General features: G+C 36.4%; 1 protein-coding gene and 1 long non-coding RNA gene across 2 annotated transcripts in view; one reads left to right on the top strand and one right to left on the bottom strand.

The window, feature by feature from the left end:
• LOC109097716 (reticulon-4 receptor-like 1) overlaps positions 1-14,656 on the top strand; it is a 107,119-nt gene extending 92,463 nt beyond the window's left edge. The window contains exons 2-3 of the mRNA XM_042732943.1: positions 8,786-9,237; positions 11,037-14,656. Of these exons, the coding sequence (XP_042588877.1) occupies positions 8,786-9,237; positions 11,037-11,918 (1,334 nt within the window). The 3' untranslated portion in view covers positions 11,919-14,656. The remainder of the gene's footprint in view (positions 1-8,785; positions 9,238-11,036) is intronic.
• LOC122138731 overlaps positions 6,601-15,151 on the bottom strand; it is a 58,899-nt gene continuing 50,348 nt past the window's right edge. Inside the window, exons 6-7 of the long non-coding RNA XR_006155758.1 lie at positions 8,772-8,946; positions 6,601-6,752 (exon numbers count right to left, since the gene is read on the bottom strand). This is a non-coding gene — a long non-coding RNA (uncharacterized LOC122138731). The remainder of the gene's footprint in view (positions 6,753-8,771; positions 8,947-15,151) is intronic.

The raw sequence follows: 15,151 nt of genomic DNA on the forward strand, positions 1-15,151 counted from the left end.
CACCTAGACAATTCAATCACTTTAAAGCTAAATACTAAAGATATTCCACCACCTCATTTACTTTACTGCACTGATAGCATGATATGGAAATATATCAAAAATAAAGCTGTATTCACTGTACAAATAAAGTTACTGTTATATAGCGGATATAGACATATTGCATACACATTCATGTTTGGTTGCCGTTCATATATTTTGATCCTACAGTATATCTGCTATTGTATGGCTTTTTATGTTCTCTATATTCAGACCAATGATATCAAAAACTGTGTAACAACAATTTTCTCTTTTTTGCACTCGTGCACACAGCGTATGTCCTGGCTTACTTTGGTACTATAGGCGTGATTAGACAAACATTCATTTGACATGCAAGTTGTATTATCATGATAGTTGTATTATTATATTGTAAATGCATTATTCAGTTTGTACAGCTTTGGTCTTAGCATGCAAAGGGAGGAAGGTTCAAATCCAGATTTGTTTTTTGTTTTTTTATTTATTTATGAAAATAAAGCTTACAGGATATGGATTTTTTTTAATGATATCATTTCACAGTTTTGGGTTGGTAATATTTTTCTTTTTTTTTTTAATAAATTACTATTTTTATTCAGCAAAAATGCATTAAATTGATAAAAAAAAGTGATTTTTAAAACATTTGTTATAAACTTTTTCCATTTCAAATAAATGCTGTTATTTCTTTCAAACTTTCTATTAATTTAAAAAGTATCATATTTTTCAAAAAAGTACTGGTCAGCATAATGGACTTTCAAAAACATTCCTTTAAATAAAATATTTGGTAGTGTATTTAAAACGAGTCAGTGAACTCGTTTTCAATTTTAACTGATTGTCAAATGAACTCTTCATATAGAATTTCAAGTTAAAGTTTTCATGCTTAAATTCCTACTCTTTCTACACCTTTAAAATGGATCTTACGCATGCCTATCCATAAAATGTTCCACCTTAGCTATCTTAAGTGTCTAGTACTGTAAATGTGGAAGAGGAAAAAAACAGTGTCACACTACCAGCAGCTGCACATCGCAACATGGCAAAACTCAATCACTCCCATTATAATCAACAAAGCTGTCAGTCATCAAAAATCAATTTTGCACTTTTGCACAGTTCTGCTGATTGTAATAGGAGTGATCTTGTTTCATTGTGTCGCTCAGATAGAATGTGTGTGACAGACAGAAATAGTCCAGCTTTAAATGGAGGGACATGAACATTTTGACAGACATCAAAACATGCTGGAACACAGACAGAAACACATTCTTATTCTTTGGCCAATTCTGAGGTCAGAGTCCAGAGATGTTTACTTAGTTCATTACTGAGAAGGAACCACAAGAAGAGGTCAGGGTTTGGCTGGTTAACATAGCCCAGTTAACCCCTTCAGGCTGAAAGCTGTAACTACAACACTCACATGACATTTACAACTCAGGTGATTGGCTCAAAAACGTCTCTGCTAAGTTCCCATGAGCAAAAATTCAAATATCAGATGCACCAGCCGAGAAACAGACATTAACATAAATGGGATTCTAGTGGACTGCTTCCTTTAGTTATTAGACATCCTTGTGCCATACGGCCCACAAACACAAACAGATCCTCCCCATTTTGATATTTCAATCTTCCCATCCTCATTCTCTGCTAGTCTGTTGTCTTTCATCTTAGTGTGGATCTTTTCTCTTTGTCATTCTGCACAACATTACCCCCAGCATGTGTGTGTCCTCTCTCCACATGCTGTATATTCAGACTGTCACTGCTGCCTACACCCACTCTCATGCTCTTTCTTGTGCGGCTCTTTTACACCAGCCTCCTGCAGGGTAAAAAAAAAGCACATAATGTAGTTTGATGTATAACATCCATAATGGGGGACGCACTCAGGAGGAGGAATACAAACTCAGATGAAACCACAAGTGTGGGTTCCTGAGTTAGTCATGTTTATAGCAGCCATGGACCATCATAATTTGGAATTCAGATTCAATTCAGATTCATACATTTCAAAATGTGTTAAAAGGTCACCCAAAAATGAAAATTTACTGAAAATGTACTCACCCTCAGGCTATTCAAGATTCAAGAGTAGATGAGTTTGTTTCTACAGGTATATTGGTGGAATTTGATGTGAGAGGACAACAGTGGATGGACAATTTCACTATAGAAAGCGTTACTCATTTTGTCCAGAAGCAATGGTTTGAAGTTAAAAATGTCAAAATGATTGGTTTGTTGTTTGCTTTTACAAAAATGCAGATTTTCACTGCAAAAGATGTTAACTGATTGACTGGAGTCATGTCGTTTTCCTGTAGATTATTGCAATGTTTTTATCAACTGACTAGACTCTCATTCTGAAGGGCACCCAATCACTGCAAAGGATGATGTAATGCTAAATTTCTACAAATCTGTTCCGATGAAGACACATTTCAATAGGAATCTGTACATTCAGGATTTTCGAATGAGGGTGAAAATGATTCCCATATTTTCAAATTTTCAGAAACCTGCTTGGTTTGAAAGTGACTTCTGTGTGCTTTATTCATTGCTACGCTATTGACACTAGTCAATGAACCTTTTTTTGTCTGTGAAATTTGCTAGTGCACCTTAATACTGTACACTACATACTTGTGGTAGCTGAATGCATAATCAGATTAATCAAAATATTTATTAAATGAACAAGCAAGAGACGTTGAAAATGCAGAACTTGACAGGTGTTTAAATTATGTTGAGCTTTCTCCACATGAGCCTACTTGCTCAGCTTACATGAACACAATATTTCAGTTGTGACAGGAAACATCCTCAGTGGAAATAAAAGGAAACATTCTCAATGACTTTGATGGCTGGGGCCCAACTGGTAGGGGCCCCTGTGGCTGGATCTTTTCTAATGAGAAGAGACATCATAATATATTTAATGCACTTATTATCAACCAGTTATGGGGGGGGGGTGACAATGGGAACAGAGCAAAAGGTGACTGGAAGGTTTTTATCCGCCTCCCAGAATGTAGAGGGATTTCTGCAGCCTCTGTTATGTGATAAGAGAGAAAATCAAAGAGGGTCATTATGAAAGAGCGAATGAAAAATGAGAACAAAGGACAATGGATAAAAAGGACTAATGATTTGTATGCGGTTTGTCATGTCCATATTCAAGTCAATGGACAATAAACAAGTACACGAATGCACACAGTCACATAATTAACTGTGCTGATGGTAAAAATATCCCAATAAGATTTGAAACTATCCAGCCAAAGAGAGAGAGAGAGTTACATATTAAATTTCTCAATATGAGTAAAAGTCATAACACTTACAGTGTCACTTCACCTGGAAACTACAGTGATCTGTACCTGTGACGACGTAAACTGAGATTGCAAATATGTATGCATATTTCTGGCGAACCAGGTAAAAACTGATCCTAATCCTCTATGATGGACTATTAAAATCAGGAATGCATATTGTTCTGATCTGTGCAGGAAAGGGAAACATAACATACTTTTCTGATTTATGTCTGCAGACACATTCGAAAATGTCAGTAAGCTCTTATCTGCGCCATATGAATTAATTAAAACTTCCAAGTAAATTATCCAGGTTGGTGGCCAATTCACTGAAAATATTTGATGGAGAATGTGATATCTTCTCTTTCTCTTCTCCCTCCATCACTGTCAACAGAGAGTCACATATGGAGGCAGATAAAGAAGAAGAGATAAATGAAATGATGTTAGGGTTAGGGTTAGTTATTAAAGGGTGGATTAGTGTCATTCAATGTGAAATAAGGATGTATTTTACATGCTTGAAAACACTGAAATATGTTTGACTTCGAGACATTAAAAATGTGTAATTCAAATTTTTTTTTTTTAAATTGCATAATTGAACATTTGCATAGAATACAGTCTAAGCTAGTAGGCCAAATTCTAGCTGTATGCTAAGATAGTCTATTGAACAGCTAGCTTGCAAAATCTAAGCTAACTAAAACACAAACAAGACATTTTTAAAAACAAAAACAACTTTACATATATATACACTATTGTTCAAAAGTTGGGGTTGGTATGATTTTTTTAAAACTGTATTTTTTAAATAGTCTCCTATTTTTACCAAATATTCAATTATTTGAATAGTGAAAAAATTTGAAAATGTAAAAAAAAGACAAAAATCTACTTAAGTCTTTGCTTTATTCTTCTGTATCACATAATTGTTTAGAAATCATTCTAATATGCTGATTTGGTGCTCAAGAAACATTTCTAATCAATGTTGAAAACAGTTATGCTGAATATTTTTTTGTGGAAAAATAGGATTTTTTTTTTGATGATTAGAAGGAACAACATTTATTTAAAATAAGGCATCTTTTGTAACAAATGTCTTTACTGTCACTTTTGATCAATTTAATATGCTGCTAAATAAAAACAAATTTCTTTCAAAATAAATGTAAAAAACAATAATTAAAACTCTTTTTGACCCTAAACTTTTAAATGGTAGTGTAAATAACATAATTAAAAAAATTAAAAAAAAATCATCAAGGGATTTTCATTACAAATCACACTAAACTACCAGCTGTTAGAAAATCAATCCAATCTAGAGTTTTCATTACTATTAAAATAACGATCTTTGCCCAGAGGGTTAAATTAAAATAGTTTGAAATCTTTCCAGTATTTAACAGATGCTAGTTCTCACCAGTAGGTGCTAAGATGTCAGGCGGTCCTTAATCAGGCCTGTTTGACCTTTCTGTAACCTGCAGAGCTGCTACTCAAATACATTTTCATTTGCAAGTGCTGCTTAGGGGGAAAAAGATGTGCTTTGACCTTTTATTTAAGCGTTAGTAATCTAAAGCTCCTAAATGATCGTATTCATGCTTGCCGACCCGTCCTATGCTTTACGTTGAGTGTGTGTATGCGTACACATGAGGCCGATAGAATGACAATGACAGAGATAAAGAGACACAATGTCTAGAAGAGTTATTCAGGTGTAGTAATGCAGGGTGGTAATAGCTGGTTTTTTGTTTTGAGCATTTTTTTATTATAATATAGAGAGAACTATATGAGAAATTTTATTTTTATGCGAGAGATATAGATGTGTGTTTTGAGTTTATTTTCAGAAGAATACACTTCATTTCACTGGTCAAAGAGTGTAATTTTGTTGATGTTGTTGGACTGCTGTAATAAAGATAAAGCAAAGAGAATGTTTGGGATAGAAAAAGTCTCAAAAACAGCCTAGTGTCAAACAGCAATGCAAACATTTAAATGCAAAGGATTACATGTGTCAACCAAGGCTGTGTGCGATTTCATGCCGTATTAGGCATCGGGAGCTATTTGAAACAAAGCTTGGCTGGAAAAGGTCATCTGTCAACTGTGTGTATACCGAGGAGATCAGTGTAATCTTAAATAAACACAATCATGTATGTCGAGGTATGTACAAACACACGCATTTGGAATATAATGACCTGACAACTGTTCTAGGTGGTCGCTAACGCTCCTATACAAGAATAGTTCACCCAAAAAATGAAAATGTTTATCATTTACTCACCCTTATGTTGTTCCATAGGAAAATCAAAAGGAAAACCATGAAGAATTAATTAATTAATTACTCACCCTAATGTTGTTCCAAACCAGTAAGACCTTAGTTCATCTTCGGAACACAAATTAAGATATTTTTAAAAAAATCTGAGAGCTCTCTGACCGTCCGTAGACAGCAATGCAACTGCAATGTTCCCAGGTCCAGAAACGTAGCAAGGACATCAGTAAAATAGTCCATGTGACATCAGTGGTTCAACCATAATTTTACGAAGCCACAAGAATACTTTTTGTGCACAAAGAAAACAATACCAACATAATTTATTCAACAATTCTTCTCCGCGAGTTACCGCCTTCCGCCATTTTGGATAGTACCTCTGAACGTAATCAACATAATCAGCGTTGTTTACGTTAAGCATGCGCGCGCTGTCTACTGAACATAAACAGCACTGACCCCCCCCCCCCCCCCAATGTAAACGATGCTGATTACATTGATTATGTTCTGGGGTACTCTCCAAAATGCCGGAAGATGGTAATTTTTGTGTTTTATGATTTTAAGGTACTTTTTAAAGCTTAGAAGTCTTAGTGTTCTTAGAATAATGACTAGAATTATAAAGTTCAACAGTCTGGCTCCGTTAAGTAAAAACCTCTCCATAGGGAAACTGATTTTTAATGACAACTGATAAACCATTACAGACAGCACTATAGTAAGCTCCGAAGATGTAAATTGATGGAATGTGTTTTTGTGGAAGCCATATGATAACAATAATTCAACTTATTAAAAAATAGTTGTGTTTAACAGTGGAATTACAGGTGGAAAACCATATTATGAAACTACATTATAAAACTACATTAAAACTTCATTACCCAAGATGCTGTACAGAAAATTCCACCAATCAGACAGTTGCAGTGAGCAAAGCAAATCAATAGAGCTCCGCCCACTTCCATGAAGTACCATGAATGTCGCAGTTGATTCTGTCTTCCTTTTGCTATAAAAATATTTAAATATTTGTAAAATATCCGCATATTTTTTTAGTAATCTTAAAATATATTGTTTGTTTGGGTACAACCAATGACTTAAAATGTATATTTTAATTTTAATTGCAGTTTTAATTTTGCAATGGGAATTTCTTCACTAAATCTGTAAGGTACACAGCTTTCTACAGTACCTTTGTTGTTTTGTCCAATTTTCAAATCCAAGTTCGTAACGTTGTGATTCACTCCCTCAAACACCTGGTTGGTTTACTTCATGCCTTATAACGCTTTAACATATTCCTGGGGGGAAAAAAAATGGAACTAAGTCACACAAATTTGGAGGGTGAATGACAAGATAATTTTTTTTACTTTTTAACACTACCCATGCTAAAAGCATCAGTATCCTGTCACGCTTCCTGCTGCTGAATGTGTGAGAGCATGTTAATGTTTCACATTAGTGTCAGAACACCCTGTATTACACCACATCACTCTGCTCTCTGCATAAGTTCACTGTCTCTGTCAATATCAATCTCTCTCCTTTTCTCTTAGCGAACTGATCCTTTTAGTTCTTGTGCATCCGAAATGACTCACACGTTCCGTCTCTTCCTCGAAACTCTTCCCACTGCAGTGCACCTCTAAACCTCTCTCTCTCATTCCCATTTCAATTCGACATCAAAGAGGCGAATCAATGCTGAGCCACTAATGTTCACTTCTACAACAGCGCTCTTCATCGCAACCTCATCTTCATGGTTGTATCATTTATTCACATTCCTCCCTTTTCTCCCTCAGACATGCGTGGTCTTTCATTCTGATTTGTTGCATGCACACACATACACAGTAAAGCTCATGTGCACATGCATTTATCTTCTCTGTAACCTTTAACATTGATTTTCTGCTTTTAAAGTATAGCTTTGTGGGTTGGGTTCATTCAGAGATGGCTATGGATGGAGGCAGAGATTGCATCTATATAAATATCACATTCCCTCATGTCTTTTTGGCTGGATTTCAATTGTATCTATATAAACATCACAATCTTTATGATTATTCTTCATTTTGTACTGCTGATATTTACTGCCATGTGTATAGTTAGGATCAGGGGTCAACAAACTTGAAGTGATATTTTTAATAACATTTATAATCATTGTAATAATAATCAATTTATAATCAATTTGTAATCATTGTGTTATTTCAATGCAATCAATGTTATTATTCTATACTGGTCAAAAGTTTGAAATTGTTATGATTTTTAACATTTTTGAAAGAAGCCTCTTATGCTTACCAAGCTGCATTTATTTTAGCAGCAATATTATGAAATATTATTACAATTTTAAATGATTGTTTTCTATTTTAATACATTTTAAAATTCTTCTGATGGCAAAGCTGAATTTTCAGCATCATTACTTCAGTCTTCTGTGTCACATGATCCTTTAGAAATCATTCTAATATGCTGATTTGCTGCTCAAGAAACATTTATTATTAATGTAGCCTTGCTGTCTAAAATTTTTCAGAAAACAGTGATTTTTTTTTTGTCAGGATTCTTTGATGAATAGGGAAAAAACAATAGTATTAATGTCTTTACTGTTACTTTTGATACATTTTGATCAATCTTGCTGAAAAAAAGTATTAATTTTTATTCATTTTATATATTTATAAAAACTTAACCCAGACTTTTAATGGTAGTTTATCACAGTTTCCAAAAATCTTGAATGCTTTCAGACTTGTTCAGTCTGTGCAATCAGTATGCCTTATATTTATATTATAACGTACTATACAGTATATAATACAGGTGTATTAAATTATTCTAGAGAAGTAGCAATGTCTGATTAATGAATGAGTCATTCTTTTGAGTCAGAATCAGTTGATCTATTCAGAGAACTGCTCTGAATTATTTGTATACCTACGTTGGTATTTATATTATACTGTAGTATATAAAATGAAAAGCCCTCAACTTCAGATTATGCATCATATAAATTTAACTTAAATTATGTAAAGGTTTTTTACACACACATTTCACACCTGTGTTAATTCTGGACCTAAAATTGACAATCAAATAAAATGATAATCACATATATAAGTATTTCTGTACCCCTGGGTTACATGGATGCTGTTTTTATAAGATAGCCTCACTGAAAATAGCCTTTAATAATAGCCTTACTGACTTCTTTATCTTGACTAGCAAAGTCAACCAGCTGAGATTTGCTGAAGGTCCATCAACTGGAACAGCATGAGCCTGCATAAACTACTCTAAAAATTCATAATGTTCCAAAGTGGTCTTTTTTAGCGTTAAAACTTGTACTGATCGCATGTTCTTTTCCTCACCTTTCTTTGCATAGGCTGTGGTCTGGAGTTTCTCCTGGTGCTGTGTGGTTTAGAGTTGACCCAGGCGTGTCCCCGTGACTGCATCTGCTACGACTCTCCCAGCACAGTGAGCTGCCAGGCTCACAACTTCCTGGTGGTTCCAGAGGAAATCCCAGCCCAGAGCGAGCGCGTCTTTCTGCAAAACAACAAGATCCAGCGACTACTGCAGGGTCATTTCAGCCCCACCACCGTCATGCTTTGGCTCTACTCCAACAATATCTCATACATACAGCCCTCCACATTCATGGGCTTCACCCGCCTGGAGGAGCTCGATCTGGGGGACAACAAACACCTCCGCTCTCTGGCATCTGACACTTTTCAGGGACTGACCCGACTCCATGCTCTGCACCTCTACCACTGTGGCCTAATCACTCTGCCTGCTGGCTTATTTGAGGGGCTGCACAACCTGCAGTACCTCTATTTACAGGTTTGTGTCCCTCAGATACTAAAACAATAACAAAGAATGGCTGGTGGCATTATTTATAATGTGCTACTATAGATATTTGTTTAGAAGCAATCATATCATCACTATATATATATATTATATATATATATATATATATATATATATATATATATATATATAGAGAGAGAGAGAGAGAGAGAGAGAGAGAGAGAGAGATGAGAGAGAGAGAGAGAGAGAGAGAGAGAGAGAGAGAGAGAGAGAAATACAGCAAATAAGTGCCTGTTCTACTAGGTCTGATGTTCTGTGTAAATATATCATATTTAGGTCCTCTTCAGCCAAATTGAGTGTGAATTTAATAGACCCTTGGCTTGGCACGGTTGTGCTGACACATCAGAAAATCTGACTGGATACAATACCATTTTAAAGAAATCAAAAATGCCCTTCTTGAATGGATATCCTTTTTTTAGACTGGCAGTGCTCCCGGTTTGAGCTGCTGCTTAGGAATCATCTGACTTGCCAAATAAATCCAGATAAGATCTGCTCAAAATGTTCAATATCAGCCTTGGCAGCAAAAAGTGCTGCACTAAAATGATGACCAGAGACTATATTTTGTTCTAATGAAAATGTCAAAAAAAGGAAACATACTATTCGGAACATTGTGGGCACACGACTCTTGGAATTTGATTTATGTTTAAGGTTAAGTGTTTCTGACATTTCATAAGGTTTCTCAAGGCTATAGTCAAACAGTATATTCAAGATTATGGATATTGTGGTTAATCTGATAAAGATCATAGTGCAATAAAGGGCTCAAATAATAAAGACAATCCAAAATGTTTTTGACATGAAAGCCTCTATGTCCTTAATTTTTTTAAATCGCTTAAAATAAGAGAAAAAAAGTCTTCCAGTGCCTTCCGCTCTGCTTCTTTTGCCCCACTTTCACAGTATTTAGCTTCCCATATAGCTCATAACCTGATAAAAGAGGAGTACTGATGAGAATGGATTATTGTGAGGGGTAACTTGGCATACATATGGAAATTACTTCCATATTTCTAATAAAAAAATAAAATTAAAAATACACACATTAATTGCTCTCATACCAATCTTTGCAAAACCTGCACTGTCACGCATGCCTATTCATCATTAATACCAATGCAGAGGTAAAGAATTCAAATATTGTCTATAAATATATTTATCTTCAACCCACTGTGTCCTGAGAACACCATGTATATTGAAGGCACACTGGATTGTGAAAAGATTCTTATGAAAGGAAAACATGGAAGAAAAGGGAAAATCTAATATGGTCCAGTATGAATATCCAAGGTCTTACAATTTTATGATTCATCTTTGAACTGCCTTATGAAAAGCACACAGAAGCAATTGCATGATTTGATTTGCTTCTTTCCTTGAATACGTTTTGCAGTTTTATTTATTTCTCAGACAATGACAAAAATATTAATGATTAAGCTATTTTAAATGATAAAAAAAATGTACAAGTAATTTTTCAAATACAAACACATCTACTGCTGAGAGATATAAACAATGCACTAACAATATTTTTAGCGTTCTATCAATGCTTTCTCATTCAAATGGTCCAGTCATAGTTATTTGTGCTGATTGAGCTGTTTTGTCGCAACATGATTTCAGTCAGAGTAAAACGGGCTAAAATGAATCCATACAACATGATGAAATATTGACTAAATTTGCTAGGACATTTCATCAAAAGACAAAAACAATAACACTGTCACTTTGGATATTCATATCTGTGACTTGTTTTTTCTGTGCCTGTTACTGACTGTTGGTGTTTATCTGCCGTTCTACAGAACAACCAGCTGGAGTTTCTTGAGGATGACATGTTCATTGATCTTCTGAATCTGAGCCATTTATTTCTGCATGGAAATCGGCTGTGGAGCCTCCACCAGAACACTTTCCGTGGCCTGGGGGCCCTTGATCGCTTGCTGCTCCATCAAAACCGGCTCCAGTGGGTTCACAAACAGGCTTTCCATGACCTGCGCCGCCTGACGACTCTCTACCTGTTTAACAACTCTTTACCTGAACTTCCGGCCGAAAGCTTGGCTCAGCTGCCAGCGCTGGAGTACCTGCGGCTCAACGACAACCCTTGGGAGTGCGACTGCAAGGCTGTGCCGCTCTGGGATTGGCTGCGGCGCTTCCGTGGCTCCACCTCCTCATTAATATGCATGGCTCCACCGGAGCTGACGGGAAAGGACCTGAAACGGTTGACAAAAGAAGAGCTGCCCTCCTGTACAGGCTCGGAGTCACTCCACCAGAGCAAATCCAGCCAGGGGGACGTGGGGGTGTCACTGAAGAAAGATCATCATCATCGATCGCGCAATCATCATCATCATCCTCACCTGCCACATCAGGATCAATACTACCCCACCTCCCCGTCATCACTTCCTCGAACGCCCAAGTCGGGACGCAACAGGAACTGCACAAGGCATCGAAGCCGCAAGGGCAATGCTCAGAACGAGGTGTATAACCTAAAGGAGTTAGCCAACAAGGAATCGGACGACAATTATGACCCATCAAAACCAAGACGAAAGAACAAATGCATCCCACAGACTTCGGTGGGTCCACCTAGTGGCGTGCAAAGAGTGAACAGCAGGGCGGCGTCTCTCTTGGCACCTTGTTTCATCATCCCTCTTTGCTTATTGGTGTGTCTCACTGCCTTTATTTTCCGCTGAGCCTTGTGGAAGCATCTACTAATGGTTTTACCGAACAAACTCAGCCCTCTGTCTACTCTGGCTCCTACACTTCTGTGTGAATGTGTGTGTGTGTGTGTGTGTGTGTGTGTGTGTGTGTGTGTGTGTGTGTGTGTGTGTGTGTGTGTGTGTGTGTGTGTCTACTCTGGCTCCTACACTTCTGTGTGAATGTGTGTGTGTGTGTGTGTGTGTGTGTGTGTGTGTGTGTGTACGTTTGTGTGTACATGTGAGCCCCTTTCAAAGGACAGAGGACTTGTGCGAAGTTGCAGGCCTGGAATTTAAACCAAACCAGAGATGGAAAGAAACTCTGGGATTTGTGGGAGAGAGACATGACACTAAATGGACTACTCCTCAATCATCACCATTTCCTGTTGCTCCAGGGCATATTCAATAACAAAAAATAAATAAATACATTTGTTAACTACATTAAATTGTACAACACACCACTGCAGAATAATTAGGAGCTCATTGTGGTCAAGCTCATCACCATTAAAACCACTGAATCCCTGTCCCGACCTTTGACCTGCACACAGGCTGTGGCCTAGGGTGGCGGAAGAGTGTGAAAGAAATACATAAACCAAGCATTTACACAAATGTACACAGGGGCTGCTTCGCTAACCCGTTAGCATCTCAGCGGTTTCTATGGGAGGTTTGTTGTTAACACCTTTAGCACCTGACAACAGAAAAATGAAAGCCAAGCACACAAGAGACCAATTGGATTGGTTCCGAGACTTCTTTTTTTTTTTTTTTTTTTTTTTTTTTACATATAAGAAATATAATTGCAGTTGCAATATTCACACATTAAAGCTGGTTCACACAGCCCCAACAAATGCTAACAGGGTTGATCCAACAAAACCAGAAGAGCTCAAATTCTACTGTTCTAAAGCTGCTATGCTGGCGATGTCAGTAAAGAGAAAGTAGATGAAGGATTATGGGATGGCTTTGGGTTTGTGTGTGTTGTTATTCGTTGATTGTGTCCTTAAGATAGTATTTTGCATAAAAACCGGAAGACAAAAGTTATTAAGACATGAAAAGGTCAAGTGGAGCTCATGCAAAAAGCATCATGCATTATCTGTTGCTCAGCTGCAATAATGTGCTAACCTAGAAGGGAAACAACACCAACACTACATTCATATCTGCAAATGGCACAGTTTGGGAAAATGAAACAGCAAATTTCACAAAGGGAGAAATACAGCTGTTCAGTCACAGAGGTCAAGTCTAACCTGGAAGGGTAATTTGCCATAGGTTCCCTCAGGAAGTTTTTAACAGTTTTTTAGCGATTATTGATTTAAACCATTACGGAGAAAGAAAAGCATCTCAAACAGTTAGATATTCTTGACATTATAAATAGCACTAATGAAGTAAAGTGCAAACACTGTGCATCTGTATATATTGTACATTTTTTAAACTACACATCTGTCATTATTATTCAAAAGAATTATATATGCGGTTTGTATGTGGTAACAGTAGTTTAGTTGATTACAGTTTACAGAAATGAAATGTTATAGTTTCACATTATATCTAACAGACGGAATTTATTAGACCATTTATTTCCAAACTGGGGTTTGGGGACTAGGGGACCACGACTGAGTATGCAATCAAAAGTTCTGAGAAGAAAATTTAGAGAAAAAGTAAAGTAAATAAAAAAATAAGATAATGAATAAATAAACACGCTATAATGTGTAGTAAATACTGTATGTTAAGGGGATGGTTCACCAAAAATGAACAGAAAATAAATGCATACAAGTTTGAAATGACATGAGGAGGACTAAACTTTATTAAAGTACCAAATAATAACATTAAAAGACTTGTTCTATGAACATAATTTACATAGTCACACCCACATCAATGATTGTTTTATCAATACCTTGTAAATAAGCTGATAAATAAGGACTGCAACTACAAGTATGTGAGTTTAGATGCTCAACAGGTCAAACAACCTCTGTAGGCCTTATGTAGCCACTGGTTAGCAGTTTTAAAAATATATATATAAAAAGTTATAGAACAAAATGTGAACACAGGCCTTATTTTACCTATAAATCAGAAACTACTTTCTAAAAACCCATTAGAAACTCCAGAGGGAACCCATTGTCCAAAAATGCCAATTCTCGTCCAGGTTTTTGTGAAACGGTCCATATAAAAAGTCAACACAAGTTCTGAGGTAATAATCCTTGCAAGCCATAAAAAAAATAAAAAAATAAAACTTGTCTGTCACTTTCTGTCTCTGACCCCTGCTGCTGTGGAGCCATCAAACATATGTCTGTATTGGGATCCTAAAGCTGAGTTATATTGTCAATGGAAAAAGTCACAGAGCCCCCTTCTGGACAGGTGGGGTAATAGCACTTCCACCAACTCTACCTTGTCCTTCCTCAAAGACTCTCTACCTTTATTCAAAAGTGAACTGAGAATATTATGACATGTCCAATGTGAACATTTATTTTGTTTGAGAATATATGTCACTTATTGACAAAAGACTATGTGTATGACATTGTTGAGGGAAGGAGGAAGTTATTTTGTATTCATGTACTTTTTCTTTGTACACTGTCGTCAAATTGCAATTTTAAACATACAAGTGCACCATACTAACAACCTTCCTCGTATTCCTTGGTCTGTCCTTCATCTTTCTTCCTCCCTTTTTCATAACTCAAACTTTCTGTCTGTTATGAAATACCACCAGACTCAAAAGCTGTTTCTAAAGAACATTAAAGATGCTGATGGTTTTGGATGACTCTGTTTGGATCCTGCTTGAAAACAAAATAAAGTAGAAATCAGATACTGTTTAACCAGGGAAACGATCACACAAGACAGAGCTTTTCATTTTCTGGAGTTACTTCACATTAAATCTCTAGGCTGTTTTAAATTCTGATTATAAAAGGCAGATAAGATATAGCGCTTTCTCCGTTGCATATATTTTACCTATTCACACACACACACACACACACACAGTGGGAATAATTGAATGGATATATATTTCAAGCATAATTTCTTCAGGGACTTGCAGGACATCTTCTTTCAACAGACAGACATATCTTATTGAACCCTGAGGGGGAATTCTGTCACCCAGACAGACAGTAAAGCCTGCTCAAACTGTAGCCATGTACATTATGAGAGTAGCTGATCTGAAATGGAAAAAATGAGTGTAGAGGAATATGAGTTTATGCTAATACCTGCTATAGCGCCCCCTGTAGTTTGGGCAAAAGCTAAAACACTTCAAC

Source organism: Cyprinus carpio, chromosome B10 (assembly GCF_018340385.1).
Source record: "Cyprinus carpio isolate SPL01 chromosome B10, ASM1834038v1, whole genome shotgun sequence".
Taxonomy (NCBI): domain Eukaryota; kingdom Metazoa; phylum Chordata; class Actinopteri; order Cypriniformes; family Cyprinidae; genus Cyprinus; species Cyprinus carpio.